The following is a 17,229-nucleotide window of genomic DNA, read 5'->3' as shown; positions in this document are numbered from 1 at the left end:
TTTCGCCGAAGTCGACGAATTTTTGTGCCGCTTCCGCGGACTCTTGCGGGCCTGTGTTCGTTAAAAGTTGCTCACCGAGCGTGGAGTGCGCGTTTGAATCGTCGAACTTTCGTAGATCGCGCGGTAACTTAGTCGTCCTGTTTCTAAATTTCTGCCAATTTGTGTTCCTTTTTCTGTCGTGTAATTTACGTAGTATACTCTCCTCCTCTGCGATGATCTTTCAGCAATTGTATCTCGCGAATCCTGCCTGCGAGCAGCGCACAATGTTCCTACTAGTTAGTAAAAATAGTGTAAATATTCTTATTTATCTAACGCTAGACAAGTGATAAAATAGTTTCCAAACGAAGGATAAAGAAGCTTCTATAAACGAGGGAGCGCGTATCCTAGCAATCTCTGCGTAACACAAAAGTAACTAATTAAGAAGACGTAGAAGTAAGCTCCCTTGCGCTAGAAGTGAATACTTTTTAACTGTACCTTCAACGAAATACTAGTCGATTATAAAAATAAGTCTCATTAAGTAATTTTATAACTTTCTACCTAAAAAATAAATTATTCTAAAAGGGTTACCATTCGTTCTTCCGACACGGCACACAATCACGAAGAAAGTATCGAGGAAGCATAACGCGTGCACGCGTTCGTAGGAAATCACTTTTGCCAAAAGAGAGAAGAATCAATTCAGAGCGCCGACATAGGGCAATCCTCGTGAATAGGCTAGCAGTAATCTCGCGAAGGCGATTGGACAAACAAGGCGGGTGAATCGCTCGAGTCGTGTTGTCGTTATCGTTCGATCGCGACTTGTCGATGGCGATCGATAAAGCATTTTACCTGGGGGAGAGACCGCGAGCTTTCCCTTATCGCGGGGGATTCCTCGTGCACGCCAGCTACTCGCTCTTTAACTATAGATTCCTTGGTCTTTCTTATGCAAACGCAGCGGGATCTATGGTGGAGGAGAGATGTGCCATTTGCGAAATGGTCACGGACTCTCTTGGCCAGAAGTGGGGTGAGAGAGAGAGAGAGGAAAAAGGGGGCCGAGAAAAGGTTCGTATGGCAGTGTATAGGTGAGACTATATACATCGCGAGCAAAGAGAGAGAGAGAGAGAGAAGAAGCCTGGGACGAAGGCTGGCAGCGAGAGTGAACCTTCGGTTTCTAGGGGTTGGACGAAGAGGGCGAGGGTCGATATTGTGCTTGACAGATAGTTTCCCATAGCTCCGGCAATCCATCATGGCCGGCACGCGGATACGTATTGGTTTTTCTGCAGCGCGTCTTAGCTGTGAACCTCGAATTGAATATATTTTTTTTTTCTCTCTCCCCGCCCTGTCCGGGTAACCCGCGCGGAATTTATCAGACCTCTCGCGCCTCCTCGTGAGAAAAGTTTAGAAGATTTTCTTTTCTTTCTTCTCCGAACGATGTTCGAATATTCAGATTTTCAGAGAAAGTTTCGGTATTCGAATATCTTTGTCGATCGATGTTACATAGGAAGGAGTGCGACATTCCAGCCGTCTCTATTAGCCTACGAGAAGCATCAGCCCACGGAGGACATCAACGAGGGAAAAGAGAAACCAACGACGTGGCAACCCTTATTTATGCAAACGCATGGAACCGTCTACGCAGAGGTTTAATATACGAGCATCGTGACAGGCACACAACCACGACAAGATCTACATTAAACCTCTGCTTCCTAAACTTACTCGCACGAGTCATTGCGTCATTGGTCTACGGCGTGTCGTACAACCGGAGGCGGAATCAGGTCCAGTGTGATGCTTGGGAAGTTGAATCAATTTTCTGGTCGACTATTACCACGTACAAATTAAGTAACGTTTATGAAAATTCGAATTAACGTCTGCTGGATTGCTAATAAATCTTAAAACGCGTGGGAAAATTTTGTAACGTCACTTTATGGAGAACCCTATCCTCGACGCTGCAATCTTTCGAGTATTTTTATTCATTCTGGCTACGCAATTTTTGAAGTATGAAGGATATTTGATCCTCGTGAAGATAAATAATTTTTTGAATATTTTTATTCATCCTATAGGTACTCAAATTCTCTAATTTCAAGCCTCTCTATCTACAAATTCTATCTTTCTATCCTTTGTAATACAAAGTTCTTAAATTGCTCGATTTCTATACTTTCTAAAATAATTTAATATAGAATCATACGAAGAATAAATAATAAATTCAAATACTTCTATTCGTCCTAACCAATTTTTAAAATATTCAAATCTCTCCAATTTACAAGCCTGTTTATCCCAATTAATTCCTGGAAATAATTAAACGCAAAGTGCACAAGTTTCTAATCAGAAGCAATCGTTATCCAAGGCCCTTAAACTGCTCGGCAAAACTTCCTAAAGTAATTTAACAGAAAGTAAATAATCTTCCAGATACATTTATTCATCTAACCAATTTCAGAAATATTCAAATCTCTCCAATTCACAAGCCCCTCTCTCACCAAATTCTATCCTTTGTAATCCAAAGTCCTTAAATTTCTTGAAGAAGTTTTAAATAATTTAACAGAGAATCCTATCCTCGACACAATAATAAATACTCTTTGAAATATCTTTATTCCTCCTAGCCAATTTCAGAAATATTCAAATCTCTCCAATTTACAAGCCCCTCTCTCCATCAATTCCACAAAATAATTAAACCAGAATTCTTCCAAAGTAACCTCCATAAATTCGCATTCACAGGCAATCGTTATCCAAAGCACTCCCTTCCGCACACATCCTCCGTCCAATCTCCCGCTTACAAGCATCTCGATCCCGTTGCTACCTGCAAACGACACACGCGCGGCCGACGATAATTCGCGGCCGGTTAAAACCCGGTATCAACGACAATAATTACTTCCCCGGACTCGTTCCGGCCGGACGAGCAGCTAGATTACGAGAGGGGGCTCGAAGAGAGGAGGCAGAACGCGCAAAGCGTCCTCGAGTTCGCGTCGCGGAGAGAACGGCATAACAGATACACGTGTCCTGGCGGCTCCGCTTTGCGACACGTGATTCATGGGGGTCCCGATACGTTTTTTACACCTGAGACGGCTTTATTAGAATTTCTAATGGGACGAGGAGCGGAACAGAGACGAGGCGTACGGTAGAAGGTTCGGCGGGAGGGAGAAGACGATAGAGAAGCAAAGAGTGACACGCGGCCGCGAGGCAATGCGGATCGGACCGAAATGCTCCGACCGTGGCCGACTTCTTCTTTCCAACCCGATCCCCTTCTCGATGCCTTTGGCTTTCATTACGTCAGTCTGAAATACATCGACGTCCTGACGTGATGACTTCGTTATCTCGGGGGCTGAGTCCCGGACGAAGATCGTCGTACATCAGAGAGCAGAACTTTCGAGTGGCATTCTTCGGCGAACGCCGGGGGAAGTTTGTAATTTTGATAGAGGTTGCATTGCCGCGTGTGTGGCTTGATAGACTGCGGGAAATATGAATTGGAGGAGAGCGATTTTATTAGGGTGTGTTTTATGTTTGAGAGAATTGGGGACTTGGTGAATGAGGAATCAACGACGATGCGTTGTAAAGGAAATTCTTAAAGAAATCTTCTTGGGAATTGTATATACGATTAACAGAGGAACCATTAAACGTTATGAATATGAAGAATAGGAACACTGAAAGCATTCATTTTTGTTAACTCTCCCAATATTTGTGTAACACAGTAACTGGACATAATTTCCATTAATTTCTATTGCGACCCGTAATAGTTTTTAGAGTAACTACACCTAGTCCAAAACAATTCCCAAAATCCTCAAATCTGTACGTCCCTTACTCGAAATAAATCACCTGCAAACAAATCGTCCACCTACATAACTCCCATAAACAAACAATTTCTCCCTAATTCCTGCCACCACGAGCACCACTCGAAACCCCGCAACGAAACCATAAACTAAAACGGTCCGACTCGGCCCGGTTTCTCCCCTCGAGGAGACCCGTTCGAGAAGCGGCCGGAAACGCGCCCCTCGAAATCAGCCGCGCAAGAACAAAGCAGAGCGATGACGAATCCGCAAACGTCCCGGTGATGATCGCGTTTCCAACGACTCGACGGTGTTTTGCGGCTAGGATGAACCGTCGCTGATCCGCGATCACTTGTCAACCTCTCTCTATCTCTCTCCCCTCTCTACCGCCGCGCCGTTCGAACCAGTCGGTTCTGAGCGCGCGCGCTCGTTCAGGGCACGCCACCGCGACGAGGAAAGAGAGGCCTAGGAAGGATGGTAGGTGTAGGACAAATACCGGGCTCCGAAGTGGCGAATACCGAAGAGGTGGTGGGGATGGCCACGTACACGAACACAACCGCGAGAGAACTTAAAGTGGAAGAGATAGCCAGTTCTGTGTGCCGTGGTGGGGGCGCGGCGTAACCGTGGTGGGGGGATGTTGTCGAAGGGGTGGGGCGGCCGGGGGCGGGCGCGCGCGACAATTCAACAGGAACGGCCGCACTTGCCACATCTGGCGAGTGAGCGCTACACTACGCGCTTTCCGCTCGCTTTTCTCCTGTATCTCGACCGTGTTAACACCGTGTACACATCGTTTTGGAAAAATCGTTCTTTAAAATTTCAACGCAAAGAAAGAAACGAGGATCGTTTTGGTGAAAATGAAGATTTGCGATAACGTTGTTACGTCGAGCCAAGGACAGAGGAGAAGACGGTAGGTAAGAAGGTAGGGGAAAACAGGAAGACAATGCGTAATGAGGAGGAACGCGGAAAATATGCATAGGGAAACGGTTGACGAAGCCGAGCTGGAAGCGTTATCCGCGAGAAGCCAAAGGAGAGCTCCGCCTCCTCGGCCGTCCCCTTCGCTCCGGAACCCCACGCGGCACGTCGCCACCCCGCGGTGCCCCCCGTTTGACCAACTGGCTACTACGTCACACATGCTTCTGCTTGCTCAGAGCCGCCAACTCCTCGGGCTCTCCTCTCGACCGGCTCAGTCGGTTCAGTGAGTTACGAGTTGCGTCCGGGTTCGCCGTACGTGCGATAACGGGGGCGTCAATCGGATCGCCGCGATTGGGAGAGGATTCCTAACCTCGTGCTCACGCTTTCCTCTCTCTTTTCGCCGTGTCCCTTTCTCTCTCCCGCTCTCTCTCTCTCTTTCTCCCTGTCCCTCTGTGTATTTACCGTCTCTGTTGCTCCTTTCACACCAGCCCCGTCCCTCTCATTCGACTATGGGCAACAGGTTTGAATTTATGGGACAATAAAGAGTGCGGTGCGTAGTGCGCGCGTGTTTTCCCTTCTCCGTTCCTCCTCCTCTCTTTTCCCTCTCGCTCGCTCTCTCTCTCTCTCTCCAACGGACACGTTCCGGCTTCTCTGGCACCGTCAACCGGAGAACACCGCGCCGGAGACTATCAAACTCTCATAAAACTGTCAGCCGCGGCCGGCCGCCCTGACTTATGCGCGCCCCTTCCATAGACCGCGACCCTCTCTCGATCCGTTAGAGACTCGCGGGGCCCGCGAAATGCGCCCGGAAGTGGACCCGTACCGCAGTGCTCTTCTCGGCCGGTGAATTTGAAAGGCGACGGGGACACTGTATTGTCGGTGAACTTTGTCGAAGGGCGACGATTACACGACAGTGCGTAGAGGTAAAATCGTGAAACGGAAAAGGATCGTAGGAGATCGGTTACGATCGAGAGGAGAACAGTGTCTCGCGAGGGAACCACCTCTTCTTTCCTTCTTTCGTCGACACGAGGGTGTACGCGGAAGGGGGCGCGTGCGCGCGTTGCCCCCTCGCAGAGACGGCAAGCGGAAGACTACTTCTTGGTGACGTTGCGGCCAGAAGGTTGTGCAGAGGAGAGAATCGTGAACGTGAAAGAGAGAAGGAGAGACAGATCCTCGCCCCACCATCGGTCCTCGGGGCTCCCGAATATCTCTCCATTAGCCCCCCTGACGGTGCTATCCCCTCTCTGTGACCCCTCGGATTTCCTGTCCTGCTCGCACACCCCTCTCGTCGGCTCTTGTCACGTCGGGTAGCAAGGCAGCCAGGCAACACCACCACACGAGCAACCAGCCGCGGCGGCAGCAGCAGCAGCAGCACCAGCACCACACAGACCCGACGGAGACGCAAGGAACGGGGTTGAAGAATCCTACGCCGGCGGAGAGACCAATCAAGGTTTGACGAACGACGGGGATTGGTCGAGGCGCTCCTCTGACACGCAGAGAGCGCGGGCACGTGACAAGCTACCGCACACACCGGGCCTCCGTTGGATCGTGGCGAGGCCTTCAGTACGATACCAACCACCCTCCGCGCACGCAACAGGAACGGTGAACGCCGCCGAGCCGCCACGGCAATAACGCTTCACCCCCTAATGCGGTGATATCGGTACACCGGCGATACCGAGACTGCCAACCACGGGCAGAAACAATCATCCGTTCATTTTTTCTCCGACGCGATCCGTTTTTTCCGCTCTTTTTTTTTCCTTCCGCGAATCTTCTCTCCTCTCTTTCTCTCTCCCGTCTGTCGCACGTCTCCAAGAGAAATTGACAGAGTTGATTGGTTCGTTTGTTTCGATTGTCAACCGCGAACCGTCGCCCGCCGTACATCGTTTCGACGATCGAGTAGACGGAAGAAGAGGAAGAAACGGTGATTCGTGAAGAAGAGGAATAAGAAAAAGAGGAAGACAGTACGGAAACAAGGAAGAGACACGGAAGGAGAAAGAAGTGCACGCGGGGAGTCTCTCTCGGTCTTCAATGGGGCGAGCCCCGATAAGCCGGCTGTTACGCGCTACCGCACGCCTGCCGCCACGAGTTCTCCGTAGGTAATTGCGAGTTGTGAGGTCGTAAAGAAGCAGAAGACAGTTTTATAGCCCAGGCCCACGTGGCCCTCGTAAACTCCGACTCAGGTCGGTTTAGACAGAGACTCTGCCCGCCTGCCGGCACACGGCCACCTTCTATTCGTCGCAGAGGAGAATCCCCTCGTTCATTATCGAATCCGTTTTGTAGGCACGTGTTTATCCGCGTGTAACCAGTCGCGCGATAGGTGTGAACGCGGTGAAAAGAAAGAGAAAAAGAAAGAAGGAAAGAGGGACACACACGTACGGGTGAGCTTGTTAATTTCTCTCCCTTCCCAAGCCAAGTGTGACATGCTACCGTTTCCATCGTCGTCCTCCTCGTCGTCGTCGTCGTCGTCGTCGTCGTCGTGGTCTTCGTGAAAGAGAGACCCACAACGATTACAACCATGACACGGTCCCGTATTTAACGACAGTGCGCGTATCTTGCCGCCATACGTATCTGAGCGAGAGATTAGATTTGGTGTTCTTGTTGTTCTCGTGAATGTCGAACCGTACACGTGTGGAACGATCGGTACAGTGACGTCGACTTGCGGTGCACTTGCGGTGAACCATGAGTTCCTATCAGTTCGTCAATCCTCTAACATCGTGCTACGCGGGCCAACAGGCGCAACAACAACCAAGAGCCACCGCTAATTCACCTGGAGAACCAATGCAGGCGGCATCGCCCGCCGGTGGAGATTACTACAATCCGAATGCAGCGGCCACCAGCTACCCTGCACCTTGCTACTCGCCTCAGCAACACTATCCCCAGCATCCGTACGCGACTCCAGCGTCAGGAATGCAGCACACGGCGCCTACGGGCATGATAGACTACACTCAGCTGCAACCTCAGCCACGGCTGAGCGCGACCACCACCTCGCAACAGCACAGCCTTCATCCACAGTCCCAGCATCATCCTCAACAGCATCATCCGCAGCAGCAGCTACACCAGGACCCGACGACGCCGCTTTTGCAAGCCGCTTCCGCGCCATCGGCACCGTCCACGTCGAGCTGCAAATACGCCGATTCGACGTCGTCTACCAGCGTAGCGTCGCCTCAGGATCTGACAACGTCCACCTCGAGAAATAGTCCGACGCCTTTGGTGGCACCTGGAACGAGCAAGGCCGCGTCAGGTCTCACCTCGCCGCCAGGAAGCTCGTCGAGGTCGTCGGTTGCCGCATCGGCCTCGTCTCCTGCGAGTGGAAGTTCCAGACCTGTGCAAGAAGGAAGCTCAACGTTGACCACTGCGTCGTCCGCATCCTCGCCAGCGTCCTCCACTTCGAGCACCTCCAGTACCGGGAACAATTCGTCGAACAAAGGGAACGCATCCGGCAGCAATCCTCCGCAGATTTACCCGTGGATGAAGAGGGTGCACATCGGACAGAGTAAGTTTGCAGTCGTTATTTTCTCTAGTTTTTCACTTGGTTCTCATTCTTTACCACGAGTTTGCGTTTGCGTTCACTGGAGATGGAGATTTGCTCTCTGGTAGGCTTTCAGTGAGATGATTATTGAAATGGTTCAATTCTTAATCCTGGATTTAATTGAGTAGACGAGCAAGGGGGAAATTAGGGTTAGAATTAGAGTGATTTGCGGTAGTAATTTTCTCTTGGTTCAATTCTTCATCTTGGATTTAATTGAGAGCTAGATTTAAACGATAGGCGAACAAGGGACAAATTACTACGAGAATTGCTCAGAAAGACACTGGGCGACTTGGTTATAGGAAGGTACGAATGTACATCCTTTTCTTCTTGGTTCACTTCTCAATCCTAGATTTAATTTAGAGTTAGCTGTAAATGATAGGCGAGTATGGGACAAATTAGGATTGCAATTAGAGTGATTCGATTTCAGGAAGGCACGAAAGTACATACTTTTTTTCTTGGTTCAATTCTTAATCCCAGACTTAATTTATAGTCAGTTTCGAACAGCAGGCGAGCAAGGTGTAAATTAGTTTGAAAATTGTTCACAAAGACACTGGGTGATTTGATTACGGCAAGCTACAAAGGTAGTCTCTTGGTTCTCTTCTTTAGAATTATCTTCAAACAATAAACAAGCGAGCACCACATTGCTGCAAAAATTGTTCAGAAAGACACTTGCCTGTCGAATCTATCTACTAAAAAAGAACGACACTGCAACACAAAAAAAATACTCCAAGTCCCAAACCGCGTGAAATTTTCTCTTCTCGAAGGAGACGCGGTAGGTACACGTGTTCCTTACCCCTCGATCTGCGAAAAGAAGTTCGAATTTCGGAACGCGTCTCGTGTTTCCCGGGTCGTAGGAAGGAAACGGACCGCCGTAAACGAATTACACCGGACGTACGTAGGCTGTAATGTGAAGGTTCGTGAAAACCTACGAGGAACTCAACGTGCGTTGCGTTGGCTCAGTTTAGGCCGTAAATCGCGGCGTCGGACCGCGCCGCGATCGGCGATAATTCATAATGGAAACTTACGACGGGAGGGGAAATACCGGTGCTTAAAAAACGGGTAAAAGTTGGTGATTTGTAACAAGGAGAGTCCGTGGAAATTTGTGCCAGTGTGTCATAACTGGAATGCGGCCGCTAAATCACCGCTGAAATATATTGGCCGAGCGATTATAAATTTCGATACTCGTCGCGATAGCGATCCTCGCTCGTACATCATGCTACTACACTCGTGTGTGATGGTCGAACAGGGAAACCGTGACCAAATTAGTCAGTTCTCTTCTTCCCTTCTTCTTTTCTTCTCCCATTCACGTTTGAAATATTTTATGCGATGCTAGAGAATACTCTCGCCGGCGAACGACCGAGGGAGGGGAGGAATTAGGGAAATTGCCGTGTAAATTATGTCGTTATTAAATTCGGCTACCGAGAGGAGAGTTCATGAATAAACGAACGAGCGTAATTTGCCAGTTTTCATAAACGACGTGTCGGAGGGTTAAGTATGTGCGAGCTCGTGGGTGGTGTTTTTATCGGAGGATAATTCGGAGCAATTTGTAGACCGGTTTGTAGATGTTTCGCGTTGTCGCGGAATGGCGGACGCGCGAGGACGAGAAACGGCGCGTAAGAATAGCGGGGAACAATCGATAAGACAGCTCGAGTTGTTTGGAAATAGGTGGGAATTACACGTCAGACGTGGAAGAATAAATAGAAAGCGCAGGGAAGTTGAGAATCAGCTTAAGACTCGAGGAGGTGGACGGATGATGGATAAGATCGATACGAAATTGAGATGGACGTTGATAAGAGCTGATAATAAACCAGAAATTAATTGAACGTTATTGAAGCTACCTGTCACAGTTCTTCTACGATTTCTTAGCAGTATCTTCCAAAGCGAAGGTGGAATAGATAGAAACCGAGGAAGTTAAGAATTAGCCGAAGATTTGACAAGGAGGACGAATGTTTTATGTGATCGATAGGGAATTAGAATAGACAGAAATGAATTAAAAATTCACTGTTCTCAAATTTCTCAGTAGGCTATCCCAATAGAACCGTCAAAAATCGACGTAGATACGTCAAGAGCTTCATCAACATCTCCTCCATTTTCCCCCAAAAAATACCCACGTCCGTCGAAGCGTCAAACACCCACACTTGCTCTCTCGCAGAAAGAAGAAGGTAACGTGGCACACGTTGGATCTGTGTGAAACCGCGATTACGTAAACGTTGTCCCGACAAGTGGCTGCCACAGTGGCGGTAGTCCCTCGTGAAATCGGCTGGTTGATTCTCCCGTGGATAACCGAGCAGCGGCTATAAAAATACGGAAACGAGACGAGACAAATAGAGTGCGTCGCTGATGGGGGGGAGTTTAGACCTCTCGTAGAACAGCGAAGGAAGAAGAACGAAACGATCGAGAAAGAGTACGAAAGAGCGAGCGAGCGAGAGAGAAATAAGAGGGGGTCCAGTCGAGGCCAGGACAAGAGTAATTCAGCGGAGTCCAAGAGACTGGATCCACCTGCCCCCGTGGTTCAAAGGAGATAAGACAGCGAGCGCTGGTCGCGTTCACATTAGTCGCCCCGCGTGATTTACTGCGCGGCCAGTATGATTCAGTCAGCGGGGAATTTGACGAAGAATTAATGGTATTATGATATCGTGTGTAACTCTATGTATGTGCGCCCGGGCCATAAATCAGACTGCATTGTAAGGCGCGGGGGGCCCTTTCCTTCGTCCTCTCTCGCTCTCTCTCTTTCTTCCTCTACCCTCCTCCACTGTGTTTCTTCCTTTCTTCCTTGGCCCGTTCTCTTGGTTACTCCGGAGGTTCCTTCCATCTCTCTTTCGCTGTACCGCGTCCGGCCTCTCACGAACGAAGGCCGAAGCCCATTCGACGGGCCTCCCAAACGGGATACGAAAACCAAAGCTCCTATACTCAGCCTCTCCTCACAGAGACTTCCTCTCCCTCGCGCTCACGCCTCCATTTACGTTCTCGGAAACGAGACGAGACAAATAGAGTGCGTCGCTGATGGGGGGGAGTTTAGACCTCTCGTAGAACAGCGAAGGAAGAAGAACGAAACGATCGAGAAAGAGTACGAAAGAGCGAGCGAGCGAGAGAGAAATAAGAGGGGGTCCAGTCGAGGCCAGGACAAGAGTAATTCAGCGGAGTCCAAGAGACTGGATCCACCTGCCCCCGTGGTTCAAAGGAGATAAGACAGCGAGCGCTGGTCGCGTTCACATTAGTCGCCCCGCGTGATTTACTGCGCGGCCAGTATGATTCAGTCAGCGGGGAATTTGACGAAGAATTAATGGTATTATGATATCGTGTGTAACTCTATGTATGTGCGCCCGGGCCATAAATCAGACTGCATTGTAAGGCGCGGGGGGCCCTTTCCTTCGTCCTCTCTCGCTCTCTCTCTTTCTTCCTCTACCCTCCTCCACTGTGTTTCTTCCTTTCTTCCTTGGCCCGTTCTCTTGGTTACTCCGGAGGTTCCTTCCATCTCTCTTTCGCTGTACCGCGTCCGGCCTCTCACGAACGAAGGCCGAAGCCCATTCGACGGGCCTCCCAAACGGGATACGAAAACCAAAGCTCCTTTACTCAGCCTCTCCTCACAGAGACTTCCTCTCCCTCGCGCTCACGCCTCCATTTACGTTCTCGCTCCTTTCCTCTCTTCTCTGTGCCATTCGACGCCTAGGATCACACGGAATCCCGAGTTTCCCCCGAAATCCAGCGACGAACGTGGAGGAACAGTGTGTCTCTACTGCAAGTCGAAGAACAGTTACAGTACACCCGAAGCGGATCAAAGAGCTGTTCAAAGTATCAGCGTGGGGGCAAGGCCCTTTAAACCGAGCTCTGTGTCCCCGCAATTTTTCGGCCATTGATGAGGGAACGTTTGCTGGGACAAGCCTACTCGAACTTTAATTGCGCAAACGGGACAGTACAGTGATAGTTGCCCGGTTCGCGGAATGCACGGGACCGAGGCACAGGGCAGAGCCGTAAATCACCAACAGTTGCACGAATGTCCGTACGTCAAAGGGGTGATTGTGCTCGAGATAATTATGCTAGGTGATTTCTGACCTGGCCGTGTCTTCTGTAAACGATCCCGAGAGCAAAGGATCCGTTGTACGCCTCCTGCGTCCGTCTTTTACCTTCTCACTCGTTCGGCCGAGGATTTTCGGGGAAAATTTGCATCAAGGTCGCTTCTTGTATCCCGACAAAGTGAAGCTTAGCTACACTTCCAGTTTCATTTAGAAAAAGTGTCTGAATTCCCTCGTGTTTCACCGTTACTCTGCATAGAGCAGTGTCGAAAGGTATTACAAGCCCTTCTTCGTTCCATAAATCAAACGTTTGCACCAGGAAGGGCCAGGAACCAGTTCCTCCGTTAAAATTCACGCTATTCCGACGCGTGTGTCGTTTCACTTGCTTCGAAATCGTCGCGAAAGCCAGCTGTTCGCTGTCTCCTAAAATTCACCTCGTCGAGTAGTCGAATATAACTGCGGTTGACGAAGTATTATCGGCTAGTTTAAGACTAGGTGAGATAGACGTCGAGATTTTCAGCGTGGCAATTGTTGGAAGCGCCACGGCGGCGTCGTTATTCCTCGCGAGGGAAAATACAGCTCGTAAGAAAATAGACAAGTGTGGCGTGGTCGTGTCGAGAGGGAAATAATTGATTCGTCAGGGATCGCGTTGTTGAACGTAAGCGTCGCGACGCTTTGAAGCCTGTGTTGATACGCGAACGTTCCACCGAACGATCTGGAGAAATAAACGGAAGAGGAATCCGGTGTTTTCGTTCTCGAGTTTTCCGCATTCGAAACGAGAGACGATAGTTAGCCTAGGAAACGAGGAATATCTGGTATTTCTGTGTCGAAACGATACCGAAAAAGCGGCATTGTTTTCAGGGTAATAATAACTGTTACGAGAAGAACGTTCGACTCTGAATTTCCTGAAAGATCAATCGGGAATAAGGACGTATCGCGATGGGGAGCGTGAAAGTTCCGGTTGCAGCTCGTAAATTACTACCACGCGATATTTTCCTGTTTAATTGGTATTTTATTACATACAAATGTTGGGATGTTCGTGCACGCACAAGTAAGTTTCGCTGGCAAGACGGGTAATTTGCTCGATCAAAAGTTCCTTCCCCTGGTTCGCCAAAGGCGAGATGACATCGTTTGATAAAACTGCGTCAAGAATTGTTCCTTCCTTTTTCTCTCTCTCTTTCTCTCTCTCTTCTTCCTCCAACAGGCGCTCTGTGTGTGTGTGCCCTACAGAAAAGTTGTCGAATTAAAAGTAGCGATCTTCCAGCGTAATTAGTATCCTGAGAAAATGATGTACGCAATTAAAGTTCCTCGTTCCTGGTATCCGCAACATGTTCGACGCGTAATTATCTCGAGTATAATACGAGAGCCAGCCCCGCGATTTTCGATTTCCCTTTCGTTAAACGTCGTCGCGATCGCTTATTCCGATTCGTGGCTACTTGGTAACGTTGCGAGTCGAGATGAAAATTCCTACCGAAAGATCTGGAACATGAAAAAAATGCGAATATCTGAATATTGTAAACAGCGGTAAAAGTTCTACCCGGTGATTAAGTAAACAAGTTAGCTGATAAATTTGCAAAACAGCCTGGTAGTTATGAAAACTTTGAAACACCTCGTTACTCATTCTCGATACATACGGGAATATAATTGAAAGAACCGAGATAGTTCAATTAGCAGTTCTAGTTCCTCGTCCTTTCCCAACGACGCTCGTTCCCCTTCGTTGAATTGGAAAAAAAAGTCCAAGGAGACTTAACAGGAAAATTAACACATAAAATCACGTTCGAATTCCCCCTGAAATCTTCATTCATTCGGTACACGTCGCCGGCGGAAAATCGGCGAGAGGAGCGAAGTAGCGCGCGTTAATGCTCGGTGAACACGCCAGCGTTAAGAGGCGAGCGATAGCGATCGCGAAACGCTCGCTACCGGACCGCGACGATTTCTTTGCCTAAGCTAAAACGAATCGTCCGCGAACGACGTTTCGTTCACGGTGTATAAAGGGCTTTTATTGCTGTTCGGTATTTGCGGATGTTTGAATTTTTAGCACTCGAGCGAGTACTGTGAGGAATTATAATGGAAAGAATTCCGAGGGTAATTTTGTTTTATCTAATTTTCGTGTCGTGTAGTTTTATGACTTGATTCGTCGATGTTATCGTGGTTCTGCGATTGTGTCAGAGATGGTGGACCTATGGAGATGTTTTTTATGCAGGCTTGTATTTTTTCTGTGGGAGGTCTTTCTGGTTTTGTAGAATGCTCGGATAGCTACTCAATTTGGACCTTAGGATCCGGGTGTCCGGATAATCGCGTGATTTGGATTTGGATATCTAGATAATCGCGCGAATTTTAATTGGATATCCGGATAATCGCGTGATTTGAATTTGTATATCTGGATAATTGCGTGATTTAGGTTTGGATATCCGGATAATTGCGTGACTTAGATTTGGATATCCGGATAATTGCGTGACTTAGATTTGGATATCCGGATAATCGCGTGTTTTTTATTTGGATACCTGCATAATCGCGTGATTTGAATTTGGATATCTAGATAATCGCGCGAATTTTAATTGGATATCCGGATAATCGCGTGATTTGAATTTGGATATCTGGATAATTGCGCGCTTTGAATTTGGATATCCGGATAATTGCGCGTTTTGAATTTGGATATCTGGATAATTGCGTGATTTAGATTTGGATATCTGGATAATCGCATGATTTGAATTTGGATATCTGCATAATCGCGTGATTTGAATTTGGATATCCGGATAGCCACGCGATTTTTACTCGTATGTCCGGATAATCGAGCGCTTTGAATTTGGATATCCGGATAATTGCGCGCTTTGAATTTGGATATCCGGATAATTGCGAGATTTTTATTTGGATATCCGGATAATTGCGTGATTTAGATTTGGATATCTGGATAATCGAGCGCTTTGAATTTGGATATCCGGATAATTGCGAGATTTTTATTTGGATATCCGGATAATCGCGTGCTTTGAATTCGGATATCTGGATACTAAATTCGCGTCGAGTCTGTGGAATAGTAAATATCAGCGTTGAATAGTCTCCTATTCGTATTAAATTTCGCACACTTTTATCTCAATTCTCTATCCAAACTCGCTTTCATTACCATCAATCCTGACAAGTAAACCTTCGTATTTGAGTAATGAACAAAAAAAACTCAAATCCGGATTAAAAAAGCTTCACATTTCGGTAACTAGCGAATAAACTCCGAATCTGTATAAGAAAAGCTTCACATTCGAGTACCTACCAAAGAAAATCGAATACAAGTCTGGATACTCGACTACTCAGACTGAAATTTCGCCTTCAAATACTCGGATATCCGGCTAGCAAGAACTCCACTACGCACACACTTTTCACGTACTACTAAGAACCGTTCGATCGGTGGTTAAAGGGCCTCGCGCGACCAGTTATCGTCCATCGAGACCGATCGCGCAATTATTTTTGCCTGGCGGTGAACGATTCGGCGAGCCAGCCGGAAGGTGGCCTCGCGTAATTACAGACCGATCGTTCTCTCATAAATAAGCACCGAAGTGCTCCTCCGTAAGCCTTTTCTTTTCTGCTTTGGTGCCACGATAATCGATGATATCGCCGCGTTTATTTCGACGTCTGTGGAATATCCGCGTTTGACGTGCGTCCTTTCTCCTTTTCACCTGCAACACCAATGGAACACGCTCGCGATTATTTAGATGAGGATAATTGGAGTGGTGGTCGCGACAGGAGGTGTTGAAGGTTTCACGGTCCGACGAAGTTTCGCATGAAAAACTCGGATGTGAAGTTATCCACTGTAATTACAGAGAGAGACGAAGACAGGCGACTTAGTGTATACCTAGTGTTTTTTCTCAATTCTGAGAAAGATTCTCTTGGTTATTATATCGGTATCTGTTACTTATTACGCTAAATTGCTACTTCAGATCAGATAAAAACGTGTAAGTGATTTACTGTTATTATTATAGAATACATTACAAACTAATAATTCTCGAAGGGGAAGCGCCGAAGGAGGCGTTTGTTTTTAAGTATACGCTTGAACCGTAAAATTCTTCCAGAGGATTGTAAAGACCACGCGTTTCCGTGTCAACGTACCGGAATAAATTGAACCGAAGGAGCAAAGAGAGCGAAGAGTTTCGGCGGCAAAATTTCACGGAGGCAGCGTCGAGAAAGTCGCGGACTGGACCTGAGGATGTTCCCTCGGACGGAAACAGTATCGATAGAAAATGGCGTGGAAAGAGGCGCATCCGTAAGCGGCCGCTTTCATGAAAGTCTCGCCGGATCCACCGGCAACTTTTTAATTCCTCCGACTTTCTCCCTTTTCTTTCCGCGATTAATCAGCGAACACCGTCGTTTTCTCACACACCTGAAAATTCACTCGTCTCTCTACGCGTACCCCGTTAGAATTTATAAATAGACACTTGCCGTATAATATGCGGTGTGTATAATTAAAAATAGACAAGAAAATCTACTCGCGTTGGATACACATTCCATCCCAATTACGCAACTTCCCTTCGAGCATACTACACACACACACACAATACACCGCGTCAAATCATTTAATCCAGCCTGAAACTCTCATCAGAAGCGATTCTTACCGCTCGAGAACAAACGTTCGTACGTGACTTCAGATCCGACCCGGCGATTCCAGTGTCTCTCTGACCGCGAACGTTCGCCATTCACCGAGCCGAAAGATCGAGCATTCGTGCAGCCCGTAATCACGGGTCAATCATTTCGCCATAAATAAGGACCGCGAGAAGGTTGTACCATTCTTTCGATCTTCTCTCGCTCGGTGGCAATTCAAAACGGTTCCCCATACAGCGGATCTCCTCGTTGTCTCGACGTGTGTTGGCTCGGTTGGGTGTTTTGCAGCTGGTTCAAATTGGAAAAACGACGGATAACGAGGGGATAATACTGCTGTTTGGGGGTATGTTTGTTTGGTCGATTGCAATAAACAGCATTTTGCGATTGATCGCTGTTCGACTCGCGTTTGGGTCAAGGTAATTCCTCTCTTCGCTCTAGTCTCACCTTTTGTGGTCCGTTA

General features: G+C 47.9%; 1 protein-coding gene across 1 annotated transcript in view; it reads left to right on the top strand.

The window, feature by feature from the left end:
* Nucleotides 1-7,203: 7,203 nt before the first annotated feature.
* LOC108574668 (homeotic protein Sex combs reduced-like) overlaps nucleotides 7,204-17,229 on the top strand; it is a 39,021-nt gene continuing 28,995 nt past the window's right edge. The window contains exon 1 of the mRNA XM_017937291.1: nucleotides 7,204-8,136. Coding sequence (XP_017792780.1) covers nucleotides 7,323-8,136 — 814 coding nt within the window. The 5' untranslated portion in view covers nucleotides 7,204-7,322. The remainder of the gene's footprint in view (nucleotides 8,137-17,229) is intronic.

The sequence above is a fragment of the Habropoda laboriosa genome, unplaced genomic scaffold, assembly GCF_001263275.1.
Source record: "Habropoda laboriosa isolate 0110345459 unplaced genomic scaffold, ASM126327v1 scaffold203, whole genome shotgun sequence".
Taxonomy (NCBI): Eukaryota; Metazoa; Arthropoda; class Insecta; order Hymenoptera; family Apidae; genus Habropoda; species Habropoda laboriosa.
The sequence above is the reverse complement of the archived record's forward strand: the minus strand, read 5'-3'. Positions and strand labels throughout refer to the sequence as shown.